Source organism: Zonotrichia albicollis, chromosome 2, assembly GCF_047830755.1.
Source record: "Zonotrichia albicollis isolate bZonAlb1 chromosome 2, bZonAlb1.hap1, whole genome shotgun sequence".
NCBI classification, from domain to species: Eukaryota; Metazoa; Chordata; class Aves; order Passeriformes; family Passerellidae; genus Zonotrichia; species Zonotrichia albicollis.
In genome coordinates this window covers 275,983-295,472 of record NC_133820.1, presented here as the reverse complement: position 1 = coordinate 295,472, position 19,490 = coordinate 275,983, and the positions used below count along the sequence as shown (strand labels likewise).

The window sequence follows — 19,490 nt, the reverse complement described above, 5'->3', positions numbered from 1 at the left end:
GCATACTGAAGCAGTTGTTATTGCTGCAGTCTCAGTTTCTGATGCTGTTCTAAGCATGTCTGCTTGTTTTTTTTTTTTTTTTTGTTTTAGGTGGCCCCTTTCAATCTATGTTGGCTGAGCACGCCCATGCCAGGTGGGTGCAAGCTTAAGGTACTGCTGTGGCATCCTTGTCAGGGTAGGGATGTTGTGTTTTCACAGTATCTCAGCATGCTTTTCTGCTTTGTTTCTTTCCAGGTTGTCTCACTGCCCTAGGCATGCCAAGGAACACAGGAGGGCAGGTGAGTTGGGGTTTAGGCAGGCCGACTCATAGGCGAGTGTTACGCAGCAGCATGCTAAGCGTGCGCCTTTTGTTTTTGCAGGTATCTTCTGCGTACCTTCCGGATTCAAAGCGAGACTTGAGGTGAGCCGGGGCGGTGGTGCGCAGCACTCCCGGGGATTACCGGTTTTGAGGACAATAGTCACTTTTTCTGTTTCATCTTAGGTACCCTGTGGAGGCTCTTAGGCAAAGCTCGGAAATGGCAGCGCCAAAGCACACACCTTGAGAACGTCTTGACATCCATGTCCGACCGAGGATGGATTTTGTCCCCTCCCCCTGCGAAAGCTAAGTGTCGGGGCCCGTGGTCGGGGAAGGGGAAAAACCTTTAGTATCACAGGGGGCAGTTTCATGTCAGCTTAGCGGAGAGGTCTGTAGTGGGACGGGTCCTCTGGAAGTAAAGGGAGAGGCTTTCTCTTCAGCTTCATCAGAGCCTTTGCCGGGCAGGGCAGTTCCGACCCCTCTCCACAGCGTCACGAACTTTGCGTCGTCAGCCTTCCTTGACTCGGCATCGTCACGGATCTTTCCCCCGAGGAGCTCGCCTTCGGGTCTGCAGCTATAGCCACGATCGCTCGGCCGTCCACTTCCTTTTCTAGGCTCGCTGAGCCTCTCGAGCATCTTCTCAATTGCTTTGGCACTGAGTGCTTTTAATGAGTTACATTTCATTAACACATGCTATTGTCATAGGGCTTCCTTTCCTTTGGAGTCATCAGCCTCTGGTTCATCTTGCGCTAGGAATCTCAGGTCCCTAAGTGGAAAGTTGCCACTTGTCTCTGTGTTACGTCATCCGTGTCTGTTACATCGTCCGTGTCTGTGTTGCATAGCGTGTGTCTGTCGTCTTCCTTGTCATAGGCCTTTGTTACATCTCGACGCTTTGTGGGCACCACTCCGTGCCATCTCACTCCTGTTCTACTCACGTTCCTTTCCGGATATTCCTTATTCCGGCATTTTTACCTTTTTACTCTTTGAGCCAGGAAGGGTTACAGAAGATGTTATCCATGTTCCTTCTCACTACCAGCTTTGGTAGTGCCTTTTTTCCATGCCATTCTCTTGGACTTCTAGAGGGAGCATCTTACTCCTTCCTCAGGTGACTGCAGTAGTTCTATTGGTTCCATCTTCTCACAGGAGATAGGTCTCAAGAATTAATCTTCCAGATTGTTATCCTAAGTCCTGCTTTCTGTTGTATGCCCCTATGTTGGCTTGTATTTTATGTACCAATATTGTGTGTACCTATGCTGGCTTATACTCCATGTACTTATATTGTATGTACCTGTGATGGCTTATGCTGTATGTACTTACATTGTATGTACCTCTGTTGGTGTATATTGTGTGTACCTGTGATGGCTTATGCTGTATGTACTTACACTGTATGTACCTCTGTTGGTGTATATTGTGTGTACCTGTGATGGCTTATGCTGTATGTACTTACACTGTATGTACCTCTGTTGGTGTATATTGTGTGTACCTGTGATGGCTCATGCTGTATGTACTTACACTGTATGTACCTCTGTTGGTGTATATTGTGTGTACCTGTGATGGCTCATGCTGTATGTACTTACACTGTATGTACCTCTGTTGGTGTATATTGTGTGTACCTGTGATGGCTCATGCTGTATGTACTTACACTGTATGTACCTCTGTTGGTGTATATTGTGTGTACCTGTGATGGCTCATGCTGTATGTACTTACACTGTATGTACCTCTGTTGGTGTATATTGTGTGTACCTGTGATGGCTTATGCTGTATGTACTTACATTGTATGTACCTCTGTTGGTGTATATTGTGTGTACCTGTGATGGCTCATGCTGTATGTACTTACATTGTATGTACCTCTGTTGGTGTATATTGTGTGTACCTGTGATGGCTTATGCTGTATGTACTTACATTGTATGTACCTCTGTTGGTGTATATTGTATGTGGTTATACTGTATGTGAGTGTATCGCCTTATATTGTCTGTACTTACACTCTGTGTACACTTGCAATGTATGTGTCAGTTCATATTGTGTGTACTTACATTGTACCAATTATGATCGGAGCTGCCCTGCCCTGGCACGTAGTCACAGTTAGGTGGAAGAGTTATGAAAACTTTAGCGTTAATCTGTCTTTTGTGGGATTTTGGGTACAAAATTTATAGGTCCAGAGTGGGGACAGGTCCTAGCTGTCACATACCCGCTCATTGATCCCTTCCTGTCATCTCACAGGTCCCCGAGGCTGCTGATTTCCCTGGGATCTACCATTTGAAGTCAAGGAGCAGCAGCGAGAAGATGCGTCAAAGCACGTTCCTCAGAGTCGTCAGTAAGGGCCGCAGCGAGCGTGTAAGTCGGAAGAGGGTGCGGGTGTGTGTGGGAGCAAGCGAGCGTGTCTGTCTGCCTCCGCTCGTTCCTGCGTGTGTGAGCGCATGCTGACTGGCTTTACCCTTGTGTGTATGACTTTTGGTTTTCAGGTTTTTCATCTCATTTTTAAATTTAGAATAAAAAATCCCCAGCTGGGGGTTTTTTTTCCCCCCGGCTGGGTTTTTTTTCCCTCGGTCCCGGTCGGTCCGCGAGGCGACGTTCATCGCCAAAGTTTGGGCGCGGACCCTCCAGGGACTGGGGTTTTTGTCAGTCAGGAGGATTTTTTAGAGGCTTCTGGGAACCCTGTTCCCAAGGAGTGGTGTGAATTGTTGCAGAGGGTTAGCTGAGCGGTTGATGTGTGAATCAGTGTGGGTTTGTGTGTCAGCTGAAGGAAGTGTGTGTGTGTGTTGAAGGGCTCTAGAGTTGTAACCTTGTATGGCTTTGGGTTTTTCAGGTTTTTCAACTCATTTTTAAATTTAGAATAAAAAATCCCCAGCCGGGGTTTTTTTTTTTTTTCCCCCCGGCTGGGTTTTTTTTCCCTCGGTCCCGGTCGGTCCGTGAGGCGACGTTCATCGCCACAGTTTGGGCGCGGACCCTCCAGGGACCGGGGTTTTCGTCAGGCAGGAGGATTTTTTGCAGGCTCTGGTCCTTGGAAACACGGTTCCCAACTGATTTCTGGGGTGTAATTTAGCAGTTGTGATGAGAGGGATGGTGAGGTTTTGTGCTATCTGAAGGGAGTGTGTGTGGTAGATGAATGTAGTTTTCTTGGTGCTTTTGTTGTTCTGGGTTTCCTGTAATCTTCAATCAAGCTTTTTCTATTTTCATTATATGGTGTATTGCTGTGTATTTAAATTTGACTTCTAACAGTGTGTGTATGGCTTCTATCTGCATTTACATTTGTGTATACTGTTTCAATGTATTTTGCTGATGTATAAATAAAATCATTCATTCAATCCAGTAAAATCCCCCCTAATAAAGAGATCCCCTGCCCTTCCCTACCCCCAGTGTGGCTCTTGTGTTTTTTTGGTGTGGTTTTGTATTTTCTTTCCACTGTATTTCTTCCTGTTGCTCCTCACTTTCCTTTTCTATTTCTAACCTAACTCCATCTGTCTCTGTCCCTTTGTTTCTGTTTCTCACTGTTTCTGACACTGTGTCTGTGCTTCTGTAACTATGTTTCCATCCCCTTCCTTTTCTTATTTGGGTAATTTCATCCTTTATCTGACTGTATTTATTTTGCTCTCTTTTGACTATACTTTGCACCTTATTTATTTTCCTTCATAACTTTCACCCTTGCTCTTGTTGCTTCTGTTTCTCTGTGTTCTCCTTTTCCTTGGTTCGTCCTTTTTGCTCTCAGTCTTTTCTTTTTTCACTCTGTCCTGAGTTTTCACTTTGGTGGGGATTAGAGTTAATTTCTTTTTCCTCTAACTCCCATCCTTCATTTTCTCAACCTCCTTTCTTTTCCTTTCTCTCTGTCTTGGTTTCTCTCGGTTTTCTTTTCTCTTTCTGTCTCTCGGTCTTCTTTTCTTCTATCTCTGTGTTCTTTTCTGTCTGTTTTGTTTCTCTTCTCTGTCTTCCTGTGGTTTTTTTTTTCTATTTCTCTCCTTTTCACTCTTTTTCCTTCTCTCTCTCTCCCTTTCAGGCTTTACTTCTTTCTCTTTCTCTTCTCTCTGTTTCTTTCTCTTCTCTCTGTTTCTTTCTCTTCTCTCACTTTTCTCTTCTCTCACTTTTCTCTCGCTTTTCTCTTCTCTCTTTATAACTTTGTTTTCCTTTCTAGCTTTAAATTAAAAAAGCAGCAGTAGAAAATTTCAGGCTCCCGGGGAGTAAAGGAAAAGAATTAAAAATACAAACCAAACCATTTACTCCCTGGGAGCCTGAAATTTTCTACTGCCGCACCAGACATATAGTTTTAATTCTTTTTACTACATACAGTATATAGGGACCCCACCCCCTAATTAGCACCCCTACCCAGGTGCCAGCAATCAACCCCTAGTCCCCACCCCTAAACACCACTCCCCACATCTCCCTGCCCCCAGGGGGCGGAGACTAGGGTTAGGGTTGATTGCTGGCACCTGGGTAGGGGTGCTAATTAGGGGGCGGGGACTAGGGTTAGGGGGCGGAGACTAGGGTTAGGGGGCGGGGACTAGGGTTAGGGTTGATTGCTGGCACCTGGGTAGGGGTGCTAATTAGGGGGCGGGGACTAGGGTTAGGGTTGATTGCTGGCACCTGGGTAGGGGTGCTAATTAGAGGGCGGGGACTAGGGTTGGGGGGGGACTAGGGTTAGGGTTGATTGCTGGCACCTGGGTAGGGGTGCTAATTAGGGGAAAAAACAAGGAAAAAGCCCAAGATGGGCGAAAAAAACCTGTCATAAATACGGCCGTAAAGCGCGATGGTCGTAAAAGTGCCCGTAAAGCGCGACTGTCGTAAAAGCGGCCGTAAAGCGCGACTGTCGCAAAAGGGGCCGTAAAGCGCGACTGTCGTAAAACTGCCGTAAAGCGCGACTGTCGTAAAAGCGGCCGTAAAGCGCGACTGTCGTAAAAGGGGCCGTAAAGCGCGACTGTCGTAAAAGCGGCCGTAAAGCGCGACTGTCGTAAAAGCGGCCGTAAAGCGCGACTGTCGTAAAAGCGGCCGTAAAGCGCGACTGTCGTAAAAGGGGCCGTAAAGCGCGACTGTCGTAAAAGGGGCCGTAAAGCGCGACTGTCGTAAAAGGGGCCGTAAAGCGCGACTGTCGTAAAAGGGGCCGTAAAGCGCGACTGTCGTAAAACTGCCGTAAAGCGCGAATGTCGTAAAAGGGGCCGTAAAGCGCGACTGTCGTAAAAGCGGCCGTAAAGCGCGACTGTCGTAAAACTGCCGTAAAGCGCGACTGTCGTAAAAGCGGCCGTAAAGCGCGACTGTCGTAAAAGGGGCCGTAAAGCGCGACTGTCGTAAAACTGCCGTAAAGCGCGACTGTCGTAAAACTGCCGTAAAGCGCGACTGTCGTAAAAGGGGCCGTAAAGCGCGACTGTCGTAAAAGGGGCCGTAAAGCGCGACTGTCGTAAAACTGCCGTAAAGCGCGACTGTCGTAAAAGCGGCCGTAAAGCGCGACTGTCGTAAAAGGGGCCGTAAAGCGCGACTGTCGTAAAAGGGGCCGTAAAGCGCGACTGTCGTAAAAGGGGCCGTAAAGCGCGACTGTCGTAAAACTGCCGTAAAGCGCGAATGTCGTAAAACTGCCGTAAAGCGCGACTGTCGTAAAAGCGGCCGTAAAGCGCGACTGTCGTAAAAGCGGCCGTAAAGCGCGACTGTCGTAAAAGCGGCCGTAAAGCGCGACTGTCGTAAAACTGCCGTAAAGCGCGACTGTCGTAAAAGCGGCCGTAAAGCGCGACTGTCGTGAAAGCGGCCGTAAAGCGCGACTGTCGTAAAAGCGGCCGTAAAGCGCGACTGTCGTAAAAGGAGCCGTAAAGCGCGACTGTCGTAAAAGCGGCCGTAAAGCGCGACTGTCGTAAAAGGGGCCGTAAAGCGCGACTGTCGTAAAAGGGGCCGTAAAGCGCGACTGTCGTAAAAGGGGCCGTAAAGCGCGACTGTCGTAAAAGGGGCCGTAAAGCGCGACTGTCGTAAAACTGCCGTAAAGCGCGAATGTCGTAAAACTGCCGTAAAGCGCGACTGTCGTAAAAGCGGCCGTAAAGCGCGAGTGTCGTAAAACTGCCGTAAAGCGCGACTGTCGTAAAAGCGGCCGTAAAGCGCGACTGTCGTGAAAGCGGCCGTAAAGCGCGACTGTCGTAAAAGGAGCCGTAAAGCGCGACTGTCGTAAAAGGAGCCGTAAAGCGCGACTGTCGTAAAAGGGGCCGTAAAGCGCGACTGTCGTAAAACTGCCGTAAAGCGCGACTGTCGTAAAAGCGGCCGTAAAGCGCGACTGTCGTAAAAGCGGCCGTAAAGCGCGACTGTCGTAAAAGGAGCCGTAAAGCGCGACTGTCGTAAAAGGAGCCGTAAAGCGCGACTGTCGTAAAAGCGGCCGTAAAGCGCGACTGTCGTAAAACTGCCGTAAAGCGCGACTGTCGTAAAAGCGGCCGTAAAGCGCGACTGTCGTAAAAGGGGCCGTAAAGCGCGACTGTCGTAAAAGCGGCCGTAAAGCGCGACTGTCGTAAAAGCGGCCGTAAAGCGCGACTGTCGTAAAAGCGGCCGTAAAGCGCGACTGTCGTAAAAGGGGCCGTAAAGCGCGACTGTCGTAAAAGGCCGTAAAGCGCGACTGTCGTAAAACTGCCGTAAAGCGCGACTGTCGTAAAAGGGGCCGTAAAGCGCGACTGTTGTAAAAGGGGCCGTAAAGCGCGACTGTCGTTAAACTGCCGTAAAGCGCGACTGTCGTAAAAGGCCGTAAAGCGCGACTGTCGTAAAACTGCCGTAAAGCGCGACTGTCGTAAAAGGGGCCGTAAAGCGCGACTGTCGTAAAAGGCCGTAAAGCGCGACTGTCGTAAAACTGCCGTAAAGCGCGACTGTCGTAAAAGGGGCCGTAAAGCGCGACTGTCGTAAAAGGGGCCGTAAAGCGCGACTGTCGTAAAAGGGGCCGTAAAGCGCGACTGTCGTAAAAGCGGCCGTAAAGCGCGACTGTCGTAAAACTGCCGTAAAGCGCGACTGTCGTAAAAGGGGCCGTAAAGCGCGACTGTCGTAAAAGCGGCCGTAAAGCGCGACTGTCGTAAAACTGCCGTAAAGCGCGACTGTCGTAAAATCGGCCGTAAAGCGCGACTGTCGTAAAAGCGGCCGTAAAGCGCGACTGTCGTAAAAGCGGCCGTAAAGCGCGACTGTCGTAAAACTGCCGTAAAGCGCGACTGTCGTAAAAGGGGCCGTAAAGCGCGACTGTCGTAAAAGCGGCCGTAAAGCGCGACTGTCGTAAAAGCGGCCGTAAAGCGCGACTGTCGTAAAAGGGGCCGTAAAGCGCGACTGTCGTAAAAGGGGCCGTAAAGCGCGACTGTCGTAAAAGGGGCCGTAAAGCGCGACTGTCGTAAAACTGCCGTAAAGCGCGAATGTCGTAAAACTGCCGTAAAGCGCGACTGTCGTAAAAGCGGCCGTAAAGCGCGAGTGTCGTAAAACTGCCGTAAAGCGCGACTGTCGTAAAAGCGGCCGTAAAGCGCGACTGTCGTGAAAGCGGCCGTAAAGCGCGACTGTCGTAAAAGGAGCCGTAAAGCGCGACTGTCGTAAAAGGAGCCGTAAAGCGCGACTGTCGTAAAAGGGGCCGTAAAGCGCGACTGTCGTAAAACTGCCGTAAAGCGCGACTGTCGTAAAAGCGGCCGTAAAGCGCGACTGTCGTAAAAGCGGCCGTAAAGCGCGACTGTCGTAAAAGGAGCCGTAAAGCGCGACTGTCGTAAAAGGAGCCGTAAAGCGCGACTGTCGTAAAAGCGGCCGTAAAGCGCGACTGTCGTAAAACTGCCGTAAAGCGCGACTGTCGTAAAAGCGGCCGTAAAGCGCGACTGTCGTAAAAGGGGCCGTAAAGCGCGACTGTCGTAAAAGCGGCCGTAAAGCGCGACTGTCGTAAAAGCGGCCGTAAAGCGCGACTGTCGTAAAAGCGGCCGTAAAGCGCGACTGTCGTAAAAGGGGCCGTAAAGCGCGACTGTCGTAAAAGGCCGTAAAGCGCGACTGTCGTAAAACTGCCGTAAAGCGCGACTGTCGTAAAAGGGGCCGTAAAGCGCGACTGTTGTAAAAGGGGCCGTAAAGCGCGACTGTCGTTAAACTGCCGTAAAGCGCGACTGTCGTAAAAGGCCGTAAAGCGCGACTGTCGTAAAACTGCCGTAAAGCGCGACTGTCGTAAAAGGGGCCGTAAAGCGCGACTGTCGTAAAAGGCCGTAAAGCGCGACTGTCGTAAAACTGCCGTAAAGCGCGACTGTCGTAAAAGGGGCCGTAAAGCGCGACTGTCGTAAAAGGGGCCGTAAAGCGCGACTGTCGTAAAACTGCCGTAAAGCGCGACTGTCGTAAAAGCGGCCGTAAAGCGCGACTGTCGTAAAACTGCCGTAAAGCGCGACTGTCGTAAAAGGGGCCGTAAAGCGCGACTGTCGTAAAAGCGGCCGTAAAGCGCGACTGTCGTAAAACTGCCGTAAAGCGCGACTGTCGTAAAATCGGCCGTAAAGCGCGACTGTCGTAAAAGCGGCCGTAAAGCGCGACTGTCGTAAAAGCGGCCGTAAAGCGCGACTGTCGTAAAACTGCCGTAAAGCGCGACTGTCGTAAAAGGGGCCGTAAAGCGCGACTGTCGTAAAAGCGGCCGTAAAGCGCGACTGTCGTAAAAGCGGCCGTAAAGCGCGACTGTCGTAAAAGCGGCCGTAAAGCGCGACTGTCGTAAAAGGAGCCGTAAAGCGCGACTGTCGTAAAACTGCCGTAAAGCGCGACTGTCGTAAAAGGGGCCGTAAAGCGCGACTGTCGTAAAACTGCCGTAAAGCGCGACTGTCGTAAAACTGCCGTAAAGCGCGACTGTCGTAAAAGCGGCCGTAAAGCGCGACTGTCGTAAAACTGCCGTAAAGCGCGACTGTCGTAAAAGCGGCCGTAAAGCGCGACTGTCGTAAAACTGCCGTAAAGCGCGACTGTCGTAAAACTGCCGTAAAGCGCGACTGTCGTAAAAGCGGCCGTAAAGCGCGACTGTCGTAAAAGGGGCCGTAAAGCGCGACTGTCGTAAAACTGCCGTAAAGCGCGACTGTCGTAAAAGGGGCCGTAAAGCGCGACTGTCGTAAAAGCGGCCGTAAAGCGCGACTGTCGTAAAACTGCCGTAAAGCGCGACTGTCGTAAAAGCGGCCGTAAAGCGCGACTGTCGTAAAAGGGGCCGTAAAGCGCGACTGTCGTAAAAGGAGCCGTAAAGCGCGACTGTCGTAAAAGCGGCCGTAAAGCGCGACTGTCGTAAAAGCGGCCGTAAAGCGCGACTGTCGTAAAAGCGGCCGTAAAGCGCGACTGTCGTAAAAGCGGCCGTAAAGCGCGACTGTCGTAAAAGGGGCCGTAAAGCGCGACTGTCGTAAAAGGCCGTAAAGCGCGACTGTCGTAAAACTGCCGTAAAGCGCGACTGTCGTAAAAGGGGCCGTAAAGCGCGACTGTCGTAAAAGGGGCCGTAAAGCGCGACTGTCGTAAAACTGCCGTAAAGCGCGACTGTCGTAAAAGGGGCCGTAAAGCGCGACTGTCGTAAAAGGGGCCGTAAAGCGCGACTGTCGTAAAACTGCCGTAAAGCGCGACTGTCGTAAAAGCGGCCGTAAAGCGCGACTGTCGTAAAACTGCCGTAAAGCGCGACTGTCGTAAAAGGGGCCGTAAAGCGCGACTGTCGTAAAAGCGGCCGTAAAGCGCGACTGTCGTAAAACTGCCGTAAAGCGCGACTGTCGTAAAATCGGCCGTAAAGCGCGACTGTCGTAAAAGCGGCCGTAAAGCGCGACTGTCGTAAAAGCGGCCGTAAAGCGCGACTGTCGTAAAACTGCCGTAAAGCGCGACTGTCGTAAAAGGGGCCGTAAAGCGCGACTGTCGTAAAAGCGGCCGTAAAGCGCGACTGTCGTAAAAGCGGCCGTAAAGCGCGACTGTCGTAAAAGGAGCCGTAAAGCGCGACTGTCGTAAAACTGCCGTAAAGCGCGACTGTCGTAAAAGGGGCCGTAAAGCGCGACTGTCGTAAAACTGCCGTAAAGCGCGACTGTCGTAAAACTGCCGTAAAGCGCGACTGTCGTAAAAGCGGCCGTAAAGCGCGACTGTCGTAAAACTGCCGTAAAGCGCGACTGTCGTAAAAGCGGCCGTAAAGCGCGACTGTCGTAAAACTGCCGTAAAGCGCGACTGTCGTAAAAGCGGCCGTAAAGCGCGACTGTCGTAAAAGGGGCCGTAAAGCGCGACTGTCGTAAAACTGCCGTAAAGCGCGACTGTCGTAAAAGGGGCCGTAAAGCGCGACTGTCGTAAAAGCGGCCGTAAAGCGCGACTGTCGTAAAACTGCCGTAAAGCGCGACTGTCGTAAAAGCAGCCGTAAAGCGCGACTGTCGGAAAACTGCCGTAAAGCGCGACTGTCGTAAAAGCGGCCGTAAAGCGCGACTGTCGTAAAAGCGGCCGTAAAGCGCGACTGTCGTAAAAGGGGCCGTAAAGCGCGACTGTCGTAAAATCGGCCGTAAAGCGCGACTGTCGTAAAACTGCCGTAAAGCGCGACTGTCGTAAAATCGGCCGTAAAGCGCGACTGTCGTAAAAGCGGCCGTAAAGCGCGACTGTCGTAAAAGGGGCTGTAATGCGCGACTGTCGTAAAATCGGCCGTAAAGCGCGACTGTCGTAAAAGCGGCCGTAAAGCGCGACTGTCGTAAAACTGCCGTAAAGCGCGACTGTCGTAAAATCGGCCGTAAAGCGCGACTGTCGTAAAAGCGGCCGTAAAGCGCGACTGTCGTAAAAGCGGCCGTAAAGCGCGACTGTCGTAAAACGGGCGTAAAGCGCGACTGTCGTAAAAGCGGCCGTTTCCGGCCCTCCCGCCCCTGGGCGCTGCCCCCCGTCTACGGGCCCTCTCCTGCGGTCGCCGCCCCGCCTTTAGCTGCCCGTCCCCGCGGCACCGCCCCCAGACACCGCCCCCCGTCGCCGTGCCCCTGCCCCCGGGCGCCGCCCCCCGTCGCCAGGCTGTCGCGGCCAGAGGCCGCCGCTGCGCCCCAGAAGCCCTTCCCCGTGACGCCGCCGGCCGCACGCGAACCAGAGCAGCATTCCGGCCACCGGGAACTCGTGGAAAGCGCAAAAAATCCGGCAGAAATCGAGGAAAAAAATCCGGTCATGGCGGCCGCCATATTGCCGGAAGTGACGTCATTCGGTTGGGCGCCGCCATCTTGTCCCCATACCACGTGCTCGGCTGGGCATCGCCATCTTACCGAAAACCGCGTGTCAGCATGGGCGCAGCCATCTTGCTAAAAGTCACGTGACCATCGCCATCTTAGAAAGCAATCACGTGACAACATGGGGGCCGCCATCTTGGATAAGGCTTTGTTTTAAACGGTAATTTTAAAAATTAGGGCTAATTTTAAGGGGTAATTATAAGGGTTACGGTTCATTTTAAGATTAATTGGGGTTCGGGGTGGGGTTGAGGCCTCGGGGTGGGGCCCGGGGTGGGGTTGAGCCCTCGGGTGAGGTTGGGGGTGGTGTAAGGGCTAGGGTTAGGGTCAGGGTTAGGGTTAGGGTCAGGGTCATGCCGCTTCCTCCACCACCGGCTCTATACACAGCACCACGGCGGCCAAAAACTGCAGCAATTTGCATGCATCCTTCCACGTCTCTCCCTCTGCCGGAACTTGAGGAGCTGGGCACGGCTGCATCACCGAGAGATCCCTCCGCAGTGCGTAACCCTGCACAACCGATACCTGATATCCCTAAAAAATCATAAGAAGCAAATATGACTGCAGGGAAAACAAGCTGGAGAGAACAAAAGGTGGTATTGTTATCCTTATCCTCTATTAGAAACATCCACTGTGCTTTGATGTGGTAGCTGCCAGGGGCTTGTCAGCTCTTTGTAGGCAGGTGTGGGTGTTCACTTGTAGGTTTTTTCTCTGGACAAGTCAATTCAATCTTTGCTAAGCTTATATTTGCAGATTACTCTCTAGCACAGTCCAGCATGACATTTTTGAATGTTGTAAAAAGAAACTATGTTACTTTGAAATTGCTAATGATGAGAAGCTTTAGGGAAAAATAAGATTTCAGGGTTGGAAGATGTGAGAAGAATTTTGTGGGGATGTGAGACTGAAATAAAGTGCACTTGAAGCTGGACTGGCACGCTGGCAGATCCCCTATTAAAGAGTACTGCTTAAATTAGCCTGGGGATTGCCCATTGTCTCTGTAGAAATCAATGTTTCCTGGTCTTCAGAAGTAAGCTGCTTTGAAAAGCTGGAAGGTGCAGTATAGTGACAATCCGTGTGCTTTGGATTAAAAGCAGATTTCAGAAGGGTGATAGGCTTTTGTCTTTTCCTAGAAGTCGATGTAATCCTATCGAGGAGTTTTTAATTCTGTGTTGCCATGTCATCCCTCAGAGCCCTGTCGTACTAATCGTCATACAGATACAAAACAAAAAATCAGACCCTGTCCCAGCCACTTAGAGCCCAGAACACGATTTCCTCGGGCTGCCATTTGTGTGCCATCGGTAGTCACCACGGAAGCGAGCCGGGGATGTTGCAGCTGTTGGGAACAAACCGCTTCTTGTCACACAGAAATGGAATTCGGACGACGCCTCGGCCAGCCCCTCTCTGCCGTCGTCTCCTGAATCTGCAGCAGAGCAGTTGCAGTCCGTCCGGGTACGTGTAATCCAGCTCCTGACGATCTGAGCACACGGAGCAGCGCTCAGCTGCCGTGGGGGCTCAGGGAAGGCAGAGTGTGCATTGTCATCTTCCTGAACCTACAGACCAATCAAAGTGAGAAGCCACAGGGTGGAAATCACTCGCATATATGCTAAATAAATCTTGCAGATTTATTTAAGAATTGTTTCTGCTTGTTCTTTTTTGTGCTTCTGTGCTTAGAAAACATCCCTGTAAAATCAGTTCAATTCATCAGTTGAACCTTTGTTCGCAGACCCTCACTGAGCAGAATTTGTTGCAGACTCAGTGCACGCTGCGCTGGAGTGCGAGGAGCTCAGTGCACTGCCGGGAGTGTGAGGAGCTCATGTGTGCTACTTTTTGCTTTAGGACGCTCTAAGGTATTTATTCCTTTTGGGATACATGATGAGAATTCCCAAGAGAGGTAGTTATAAGGTATGACATCGGGAAAAAAGCCTGTGTGGTTGGAATGTTGTTGTTGTCAAAAGTTAATTTTTTCTTAGCCAGTAGTTAGCTTTTTGCTTTATTTTTGTGGTAGCAGTATTTTATTGTTTAAAAAATTGCTTCAAAATTACTTGAGTGGCTGGCCATCGGTACCTTGTTCAGATTTGCCTATTTGCTTGTAGCTAAAAAGTTCACATCTTGTTTATCATTCTATTTTAGAAACTGCTGCCCAGTCAACTAATAACTGAACATCTATCTGTCTGGGACACGGGGAGAGGATTTAGGTAATGTCTTTGTTTCCAGAAAAAAGTTCCTGTGTAGTTTCTAAATAGAGGAGAGGGGGGTGAAGACTCGGGGCTCTGATGCCATTGGGGCACCCCAAGGTCCCCAGGAGAGGAAGCCCCACTGGGGTGCAGGAGCAGGTGTGTTCTCATGTAATCTAGAATAAATTACAAATATAAACATGAAAATTATCATCATGAAAATATTTTTTAAAATAGCTAAATAAAGCGGGGTTTTTTTATTTGTCAATAGGCAGGGTTTTGATTATAAAAATTATAAATACAAACAATATAAATGTAGAAATCTAAGTATAGGAATATGTAATAAATAAATACAGATATATATATAAAGTTTAAAAACAAGAAAAAATTAGTTGTAGCAGTAGATATGACACATAATATAAATAATAATTCAAATACATTTCTAGAACTTTACATATATTATATATAATTATTAATACACTGCATCAAAAGAAACTATAAATATAAATGGGAATATAACTATACTAAGTATAAAAATATTTCAATCTCGTTTAAAAGAAGGTTGTTTTTTGTATTTATTTGGTTAGAGACGGGGTTTTTATTTGGAATAATAGAAGTATTATAGAAGTATAAATCTAAATATAGAAATATACAATCTATAGAGAAAGATATTTGTGAAAACACGAGCGAACGACGCCTCCTTCGGCCGAATGGAACGAGCTCAGCCGAAGCAAGGCGAGACCGGCCGAACCTGACGGCCTCGAGCGAACCGAGGCCAGGCTTGCGAGGCTGCCTGAACGGAGCCGAGCTCAGGCGAACCGAGCCCGCTGCTCTCGTGCGCGCTAATTAGCGCGAGTGCGGTCACCGCCTAATGAGCCCCTGTGCCGCCCCGCGCTCCCGGTCGTGTCCGTGCGATGGGCGGGCCGCCCGCGGGACGCGGCAGCAGGAGAGCCCCGAGCCGGGCGCGTTTAACGTGAGGCGGCGCCGCTTGCCCGCCCTCAGGGAGCCGACCCGAGCCGAGCCGAGCCGAGCCGAGCGCACAGAGCGGCTCCGAGTTCGGCCGAAGCGAGTCGAGCGCACAGAGCGGCTCCGAGTTCGGCCGAAGCGAGCCGAGCCGCGCCGAGCGCACAGAGCCGCTCCGAGTTCGGCCGACGCGCGCTGAGCGCACGGATTGGCTCCGAGTTCGGCCGAAGCGAGCCGAGCCGCGCCCAGCGCACAGAGCGGCTCCGAGTTCGGCCGAATAAAGCCGAGCCGCGCCGAGCGCACAGAGCCGCCCCGAGTTCGGACGAAGCGAGCCGAGCCGCGCCGAGCGCACAGAGCGGCTCCGAGTTCGGACGAAGCGAGCCGAGCCGCGCCGAGCGCACAGAGCGGCTCCGAGTTCGGCCGAATAAAGCCGAGCCGCGCCGAACGCACGGATGGGCTCCAAGTTCGGCCGACGCGAGCCGAGGCGCGCCGCGCCGAGCGCACAGAGCGGCTCCGAGTTCGGCTGAATGAAGCCTAGCCGCGCCGAGCGTACAGAGCGGCTCCGAGGCGCGCCGAGGCGCGCCGAGCGCACAGCGCGGCTCCGAGTTCGGCCGAATGAAGCGAGCCTAACGCACGAATTGGCTCCGAGTTCGACCGAACCGAGCCGAACGCACGGATTGGCTCCGAGTTCGGCCGAAACGAGCCGAGCCGCGCCGAGCGCACAGAGCGGCTCCGAGTTCGGCCGAGGCGCGCCGAGCGCACAGCGCGGCTCCGAGTTCGGCGGAAGCGAGCCGAGCCGCGCCGAACGCACAGATTGGCTCCGAGTTCGGCCGAAGCGAGCCGAGCCGCGCCGAGCGCACAGAGCGGCTCCGAGTTCGGCCGAAGCGGGCCGCGCTGAGCGCACAGAGCGGCTCCGAGTTCGGCTGAATGAAGCCGAGCCGCGCCGAGCGCACAGAGAGGCTCCGAGTTCGGCCGAAGCGGGCCGCGCTGAGCGCACAGAGCGGCTCCGAGTTCGGCTGAATGAAGCCGAGCCGCGCCGAGCGCACAGAGCGGCTCCGAGTTCGGCCGAAGCGAGCCGAGCCTTGCCGAGCGCACAGAGCGGCTCCGAGTTCGGCCGAAGCGAGCCGAGCCTTGCCGAGCGCACAGAGCGGCTCCGAGTTCGGCCAAAGCGAGCCGAGGCGCGCAGCGCCGTGCGCACAGAGCGGCTCCGAGTTCGGCCGAAGCGAGCCGAGCCTTGCCGAGCGCACAGAGCGACTCCGAGTTCGGCCGAAGCGAGCCGAAGCGGGCCGCGCTGAGCGCACAGAGCGGCTCCGAGTTCGGCTGAATGAAGCCGAGCCGCGCCGTGCGCACAGAGCGGCTCCGAGTTCGGCTGAATGAAGCCGAGCCGCGCCGTGCGCACAGAGCGGCTCCGAGTTCGGCGGAAGCGAGCCGAGCCGAGCCGAACGTACAAAGCAGCTCCGAGTTCGGCCGAAGCGAGCCGAACGAGCCGAGCCGCGCCGAGCGCACGGAGAGGCTCCGAGTTCAGCCGAATGAACCCGAGAGGCTCCGAGCTCGGCCGAAGCGAGCCGAGCCGCGCCGAAGAGGCGCATCCAGCCGAATGCAGCCGACAATAGCCGAGTTTTGCCGATTACAGCCCAATTTAGCCGAGCACTTAAGTTATTCTGCAGCCCTTTGACTTTTGTCCTGACTTTTTTTCAGATGCACCTCCTCAGGTGACTGCAGCAGTTCCTTAGGTTCCATCTTCTCAAAGGGTACAGGGCTCAAGAATTCGTCTTCCAGAGAGTTATCTCAAGTCCTGGCTGGTATTGTATCTGCCTATGTTGGCTTATGTTGTATGTACCTCTATTGTGTGTACCTATGCTGGCTTATACTGTACGTACTTATACTGTATGTACCTATGTTGGTTTATACTATATGTACTTACATTGGATGTACCTATATTGGTTTATATTGTGTGTACCTGTGTTGGTTTATACTGTATGTAAGTGTGTCACCTTATATTGTGTGTACTTACGCTCTGTTTACACTTGCACTGTTTACCTCAGCCTATATTGTGTGTACTTATATTGTACCACTTATGATCAGAGCTGCCCTGCCCTGGCACGTAGTCACAGTTAGGTAGAACAGTTATAGAAATTTTACTCTTCATCTGTCTTTTGTGGGATTTTGGGTAGAAAGTTTATGGGTCCAGAGTGGGGACAAGTCCTAGCTGTCAGATAGCCACTCGTTGACCCTTCCTGTTGTCTCACAGGTCCCCAAGGCTGCTGCTTTCCCCAGGGTCTGCCATTTACTTCAAGGAGCAGCAGCCAGAAGATGTGTCACAGCACGTTCTTCAGCGTCTCAGGTAAGGGCCGCAGCGAGCGTGTAAGTGGCAAGAGTGTGTCAGTGTGTGTGAGAGCACGTGGCTGTGTCCGTCTGTGTCTGCTCGTCTCTGCATGTGTGGGCACATGCTGACTGGATTTAACCTTGTGTATATGACTTTTGCTTTTCAGGTTTTGCAACTCATTTTTAAAGTTAGAATAAAAAATCCTCAGCCGGGTTATATTGTATGTACTGACATGGAATGTACCCATGTTGGCTTAAAACCCAGTAAAACAGACGATGATGGGCAAGAAAAAACCCAGAAAAAAACCCCAACAAGATGGGCAAGAAAAAAACCCAGAAAAGAACCCGAAGACAGGCAAGAAAAAACCCAGAAAAAAACCCCGAAGATGGGCATGAAGAAACCCAGAAAAAAACCCCAAGATGGGCAAGAAAAAACCCAGAGAAAACCCAGAAAAACAATTCCAAGAAGGGCAAGAAAAGACCCGGAAAACACCCAGAAAAAATCGCAACCAAAGTATAAATATATAAATGTCTTTCAAACATAGAGAGAACTGTTAAATTATTTAAAATTCAAAATAACATAAATCAATATCTGCATATAAGATCCATAATACCAGTAATACTGTATATATCTTATTATAGTGTATCATAGGAAATAGATATAAAATTGATATAAATGTATTTATGTTTATCATATCTGTCATTTGTTATATATTACACCATATTGATATACTATAAGTTTTTTAAAGCAGTTTAACATAAAGGGGGGTTTTGTTTTTTATTTGGCAAAAACAGGGGTTTTAGTACAGAAATGATAGATACAAATAATATAAAGGTAGAAATCTAAGTATAGAAACAGATCACAAATAGCTAAAGGCTAATATAAAATTAAAAATATAAGATAAAATAAGTTGTAGCAGTAGATATGGTACATAATTTAAAAAATAATTTATTTCTATTATTTGAATAAGACACATATTATATATCATGATTAATATAATGCTTAAATATAAACTATAAATATAAATGTGAATATAGTCATGCAAGCTATAAATATAAAAATATTTCAATATAGTTTAAAAGAATAGAGCTTTTTTGTATTTGTTTAGTTAGTATGGGATTTTTATTTTAATTAAAACTACATTTCTATCATGCTTTTAACATAGAAATATACAATAAATATAGAAAGATATTTTTAAAACCACAACATATAAATAAATATAAACAGTAGCAATACACAGAATATATTTTATAAATTACATGCTACATCAGTGTCCACTATAAATATGCATGTGAATATAAATACGAAAAATAGGAATTTCAAATTGATTTTAATAGGATTTTAAATCAAGGCGGTTTGTTTGGTTCTGGTCGGGTAAAAGACAGATTTTTGGCATTTATTTCAGAGCAGTTTTTGTCTGGGGTCGCCCCTGTTCTTTTTTGCCGCCTTCGCTGCCCGCAGCCCCGAGGCGCGCTGCGCCCCCGTCTGGGGCGGGCGGCAGTGCTGCCTCCTTGTGGGCAGAGCGCGGTACTGCAGCCGTGCGCCGGCAGGCAGGCGCGAGGCCGCCATGCTGGGAGTGGCGTGTCGCGGGTGTCCCGGACTTTTCGTTGACCTTCTCGAGATGGCGGGGAAGTGGAGGACCCCGGTGGGTGTAAGTGAACTGCCTGCATGGAATACCGACGTCATGGCGGCCCCGACGGATTTTTCTGTGGCGCTTGAAGCGTATCCGATACATGCTGTGGGCTCAGCGTCGCCGCGGGCGGGCGTATTTCTGCGGGTTTGTGACAGGCATCTGGGTTAACCTTCCCTCTGTGCGCCGGGGTCCTCTCATGCCCGCTCTCCCGCCCTCAGCGAGCCGAGCCGGGCTGAAGTGTTCCGAAGAGCCGAGTGTGGCCGAAAATAACCGCGTTTAGCTTAAGAGACCAGGATAGCCTAGTGTAGCTGACATTAGCCGCGTTAGGACAAAGAGCCGCGTGAGACCGAGGTTAGCCTGTAGCCGGGAGTGGCCTGGTGGCTCCTGAAATTCCACGATAGGCAGGATGGTTCCCAGACCCAAGCTGGCCCCAGTGCCAAGTCGGGCTGACGTGATAGCGCCTCGTGGCTCCTGCAGTGTGCCATCCAGAAGCGGGGCAGGTGAGTTTTGTTTGCCAGGGAAAAGGGCCGTGGTTTGTGTGGGGGGGGCTGTGGCTGGGGGTGGCCGGCTGGTTCCTGAAATTCTTTGGTATGCAGGGTGGTTCCCAGACCCAAGGTGGCACCAGTGCCAAGTCGGTCTGTTTTGACAGTGCCAAGTCAAAACTTCACTTGTCCTAGTTTAGATTTCTGATGTGGAGGAGCAGAAGTGCCACCTGATGTGGAATTTGGTGCTCTCTGTGGAGTGACATCCTGTAAAATTTCTGTCCCAGAAATTCTGTCATGATGGCTCTGCTCCATAAAGAATGACACGGCCTGATTGTCAGCAATTTTTGCTTCTGCAATAGCGTAAAAATGCTAAAATTTGAACACTGCCTATAATTTCAAAAGAAAATATTTTAAAACTTGAAGTGATAGCTAAAATTAGGCCTGAAAGGTAGCAAGAGCAGGTAGCAAGGATATTTCTCCCTGTTTGTAGATATACT

The 19,490-nt window shown here is 50.6% G+C and overlaps 1 protein-coding gene and 1 long non-coding RNA gene across 14 annotated transcripts in view; both read left to right on the top strand.

Annotated features, from left to right (window-relative positions):
• LOC141725738 (uncharacterized) overlaps positions 1–17,333 on the top strand; it is a 32,452-nt gene extending 15,119 nt beyond the window's left edge. For 4 of the 13 annotated variants that reach the window (XR_012577434.1, XR_012577426.1, XR_012577429.1 and 1 more), the window contains 4 exons: positions 91–133; positions 235–278; positions 360–400; positions 482–4,621. Coding sequence is in view for 3 of the 13 variants with exons in the window: in XM_074529780.1 (XP_074385881.1) it covers positions 15,077–15,844 (768 nt within the window). In the remaining 10 variants the exon portion in view is untranslated. Of the gene's footprint in view, positions 1–90; positions 134–234; positions 279–359; positions 401–481; positions 4,624–14,913; positions 16,352–16,800; positions 16,894–17,041 lie in introns of those variants that run through there. The other 9 variants (XR_012577430.1, XR_012577433.1, XR_012577435.1 and 6 more) reach the window with 6 other exon arrangements.
• The window catches only part of LOC141725787 (uncharacterized), a 60,819-nt gene that overhangs the window by 38,984 nt on the left and 2,345 nt on the right, over positions 1–19,490 (top strand). The gene's annotated exons all lie outside the window — the stretch shown is intronic.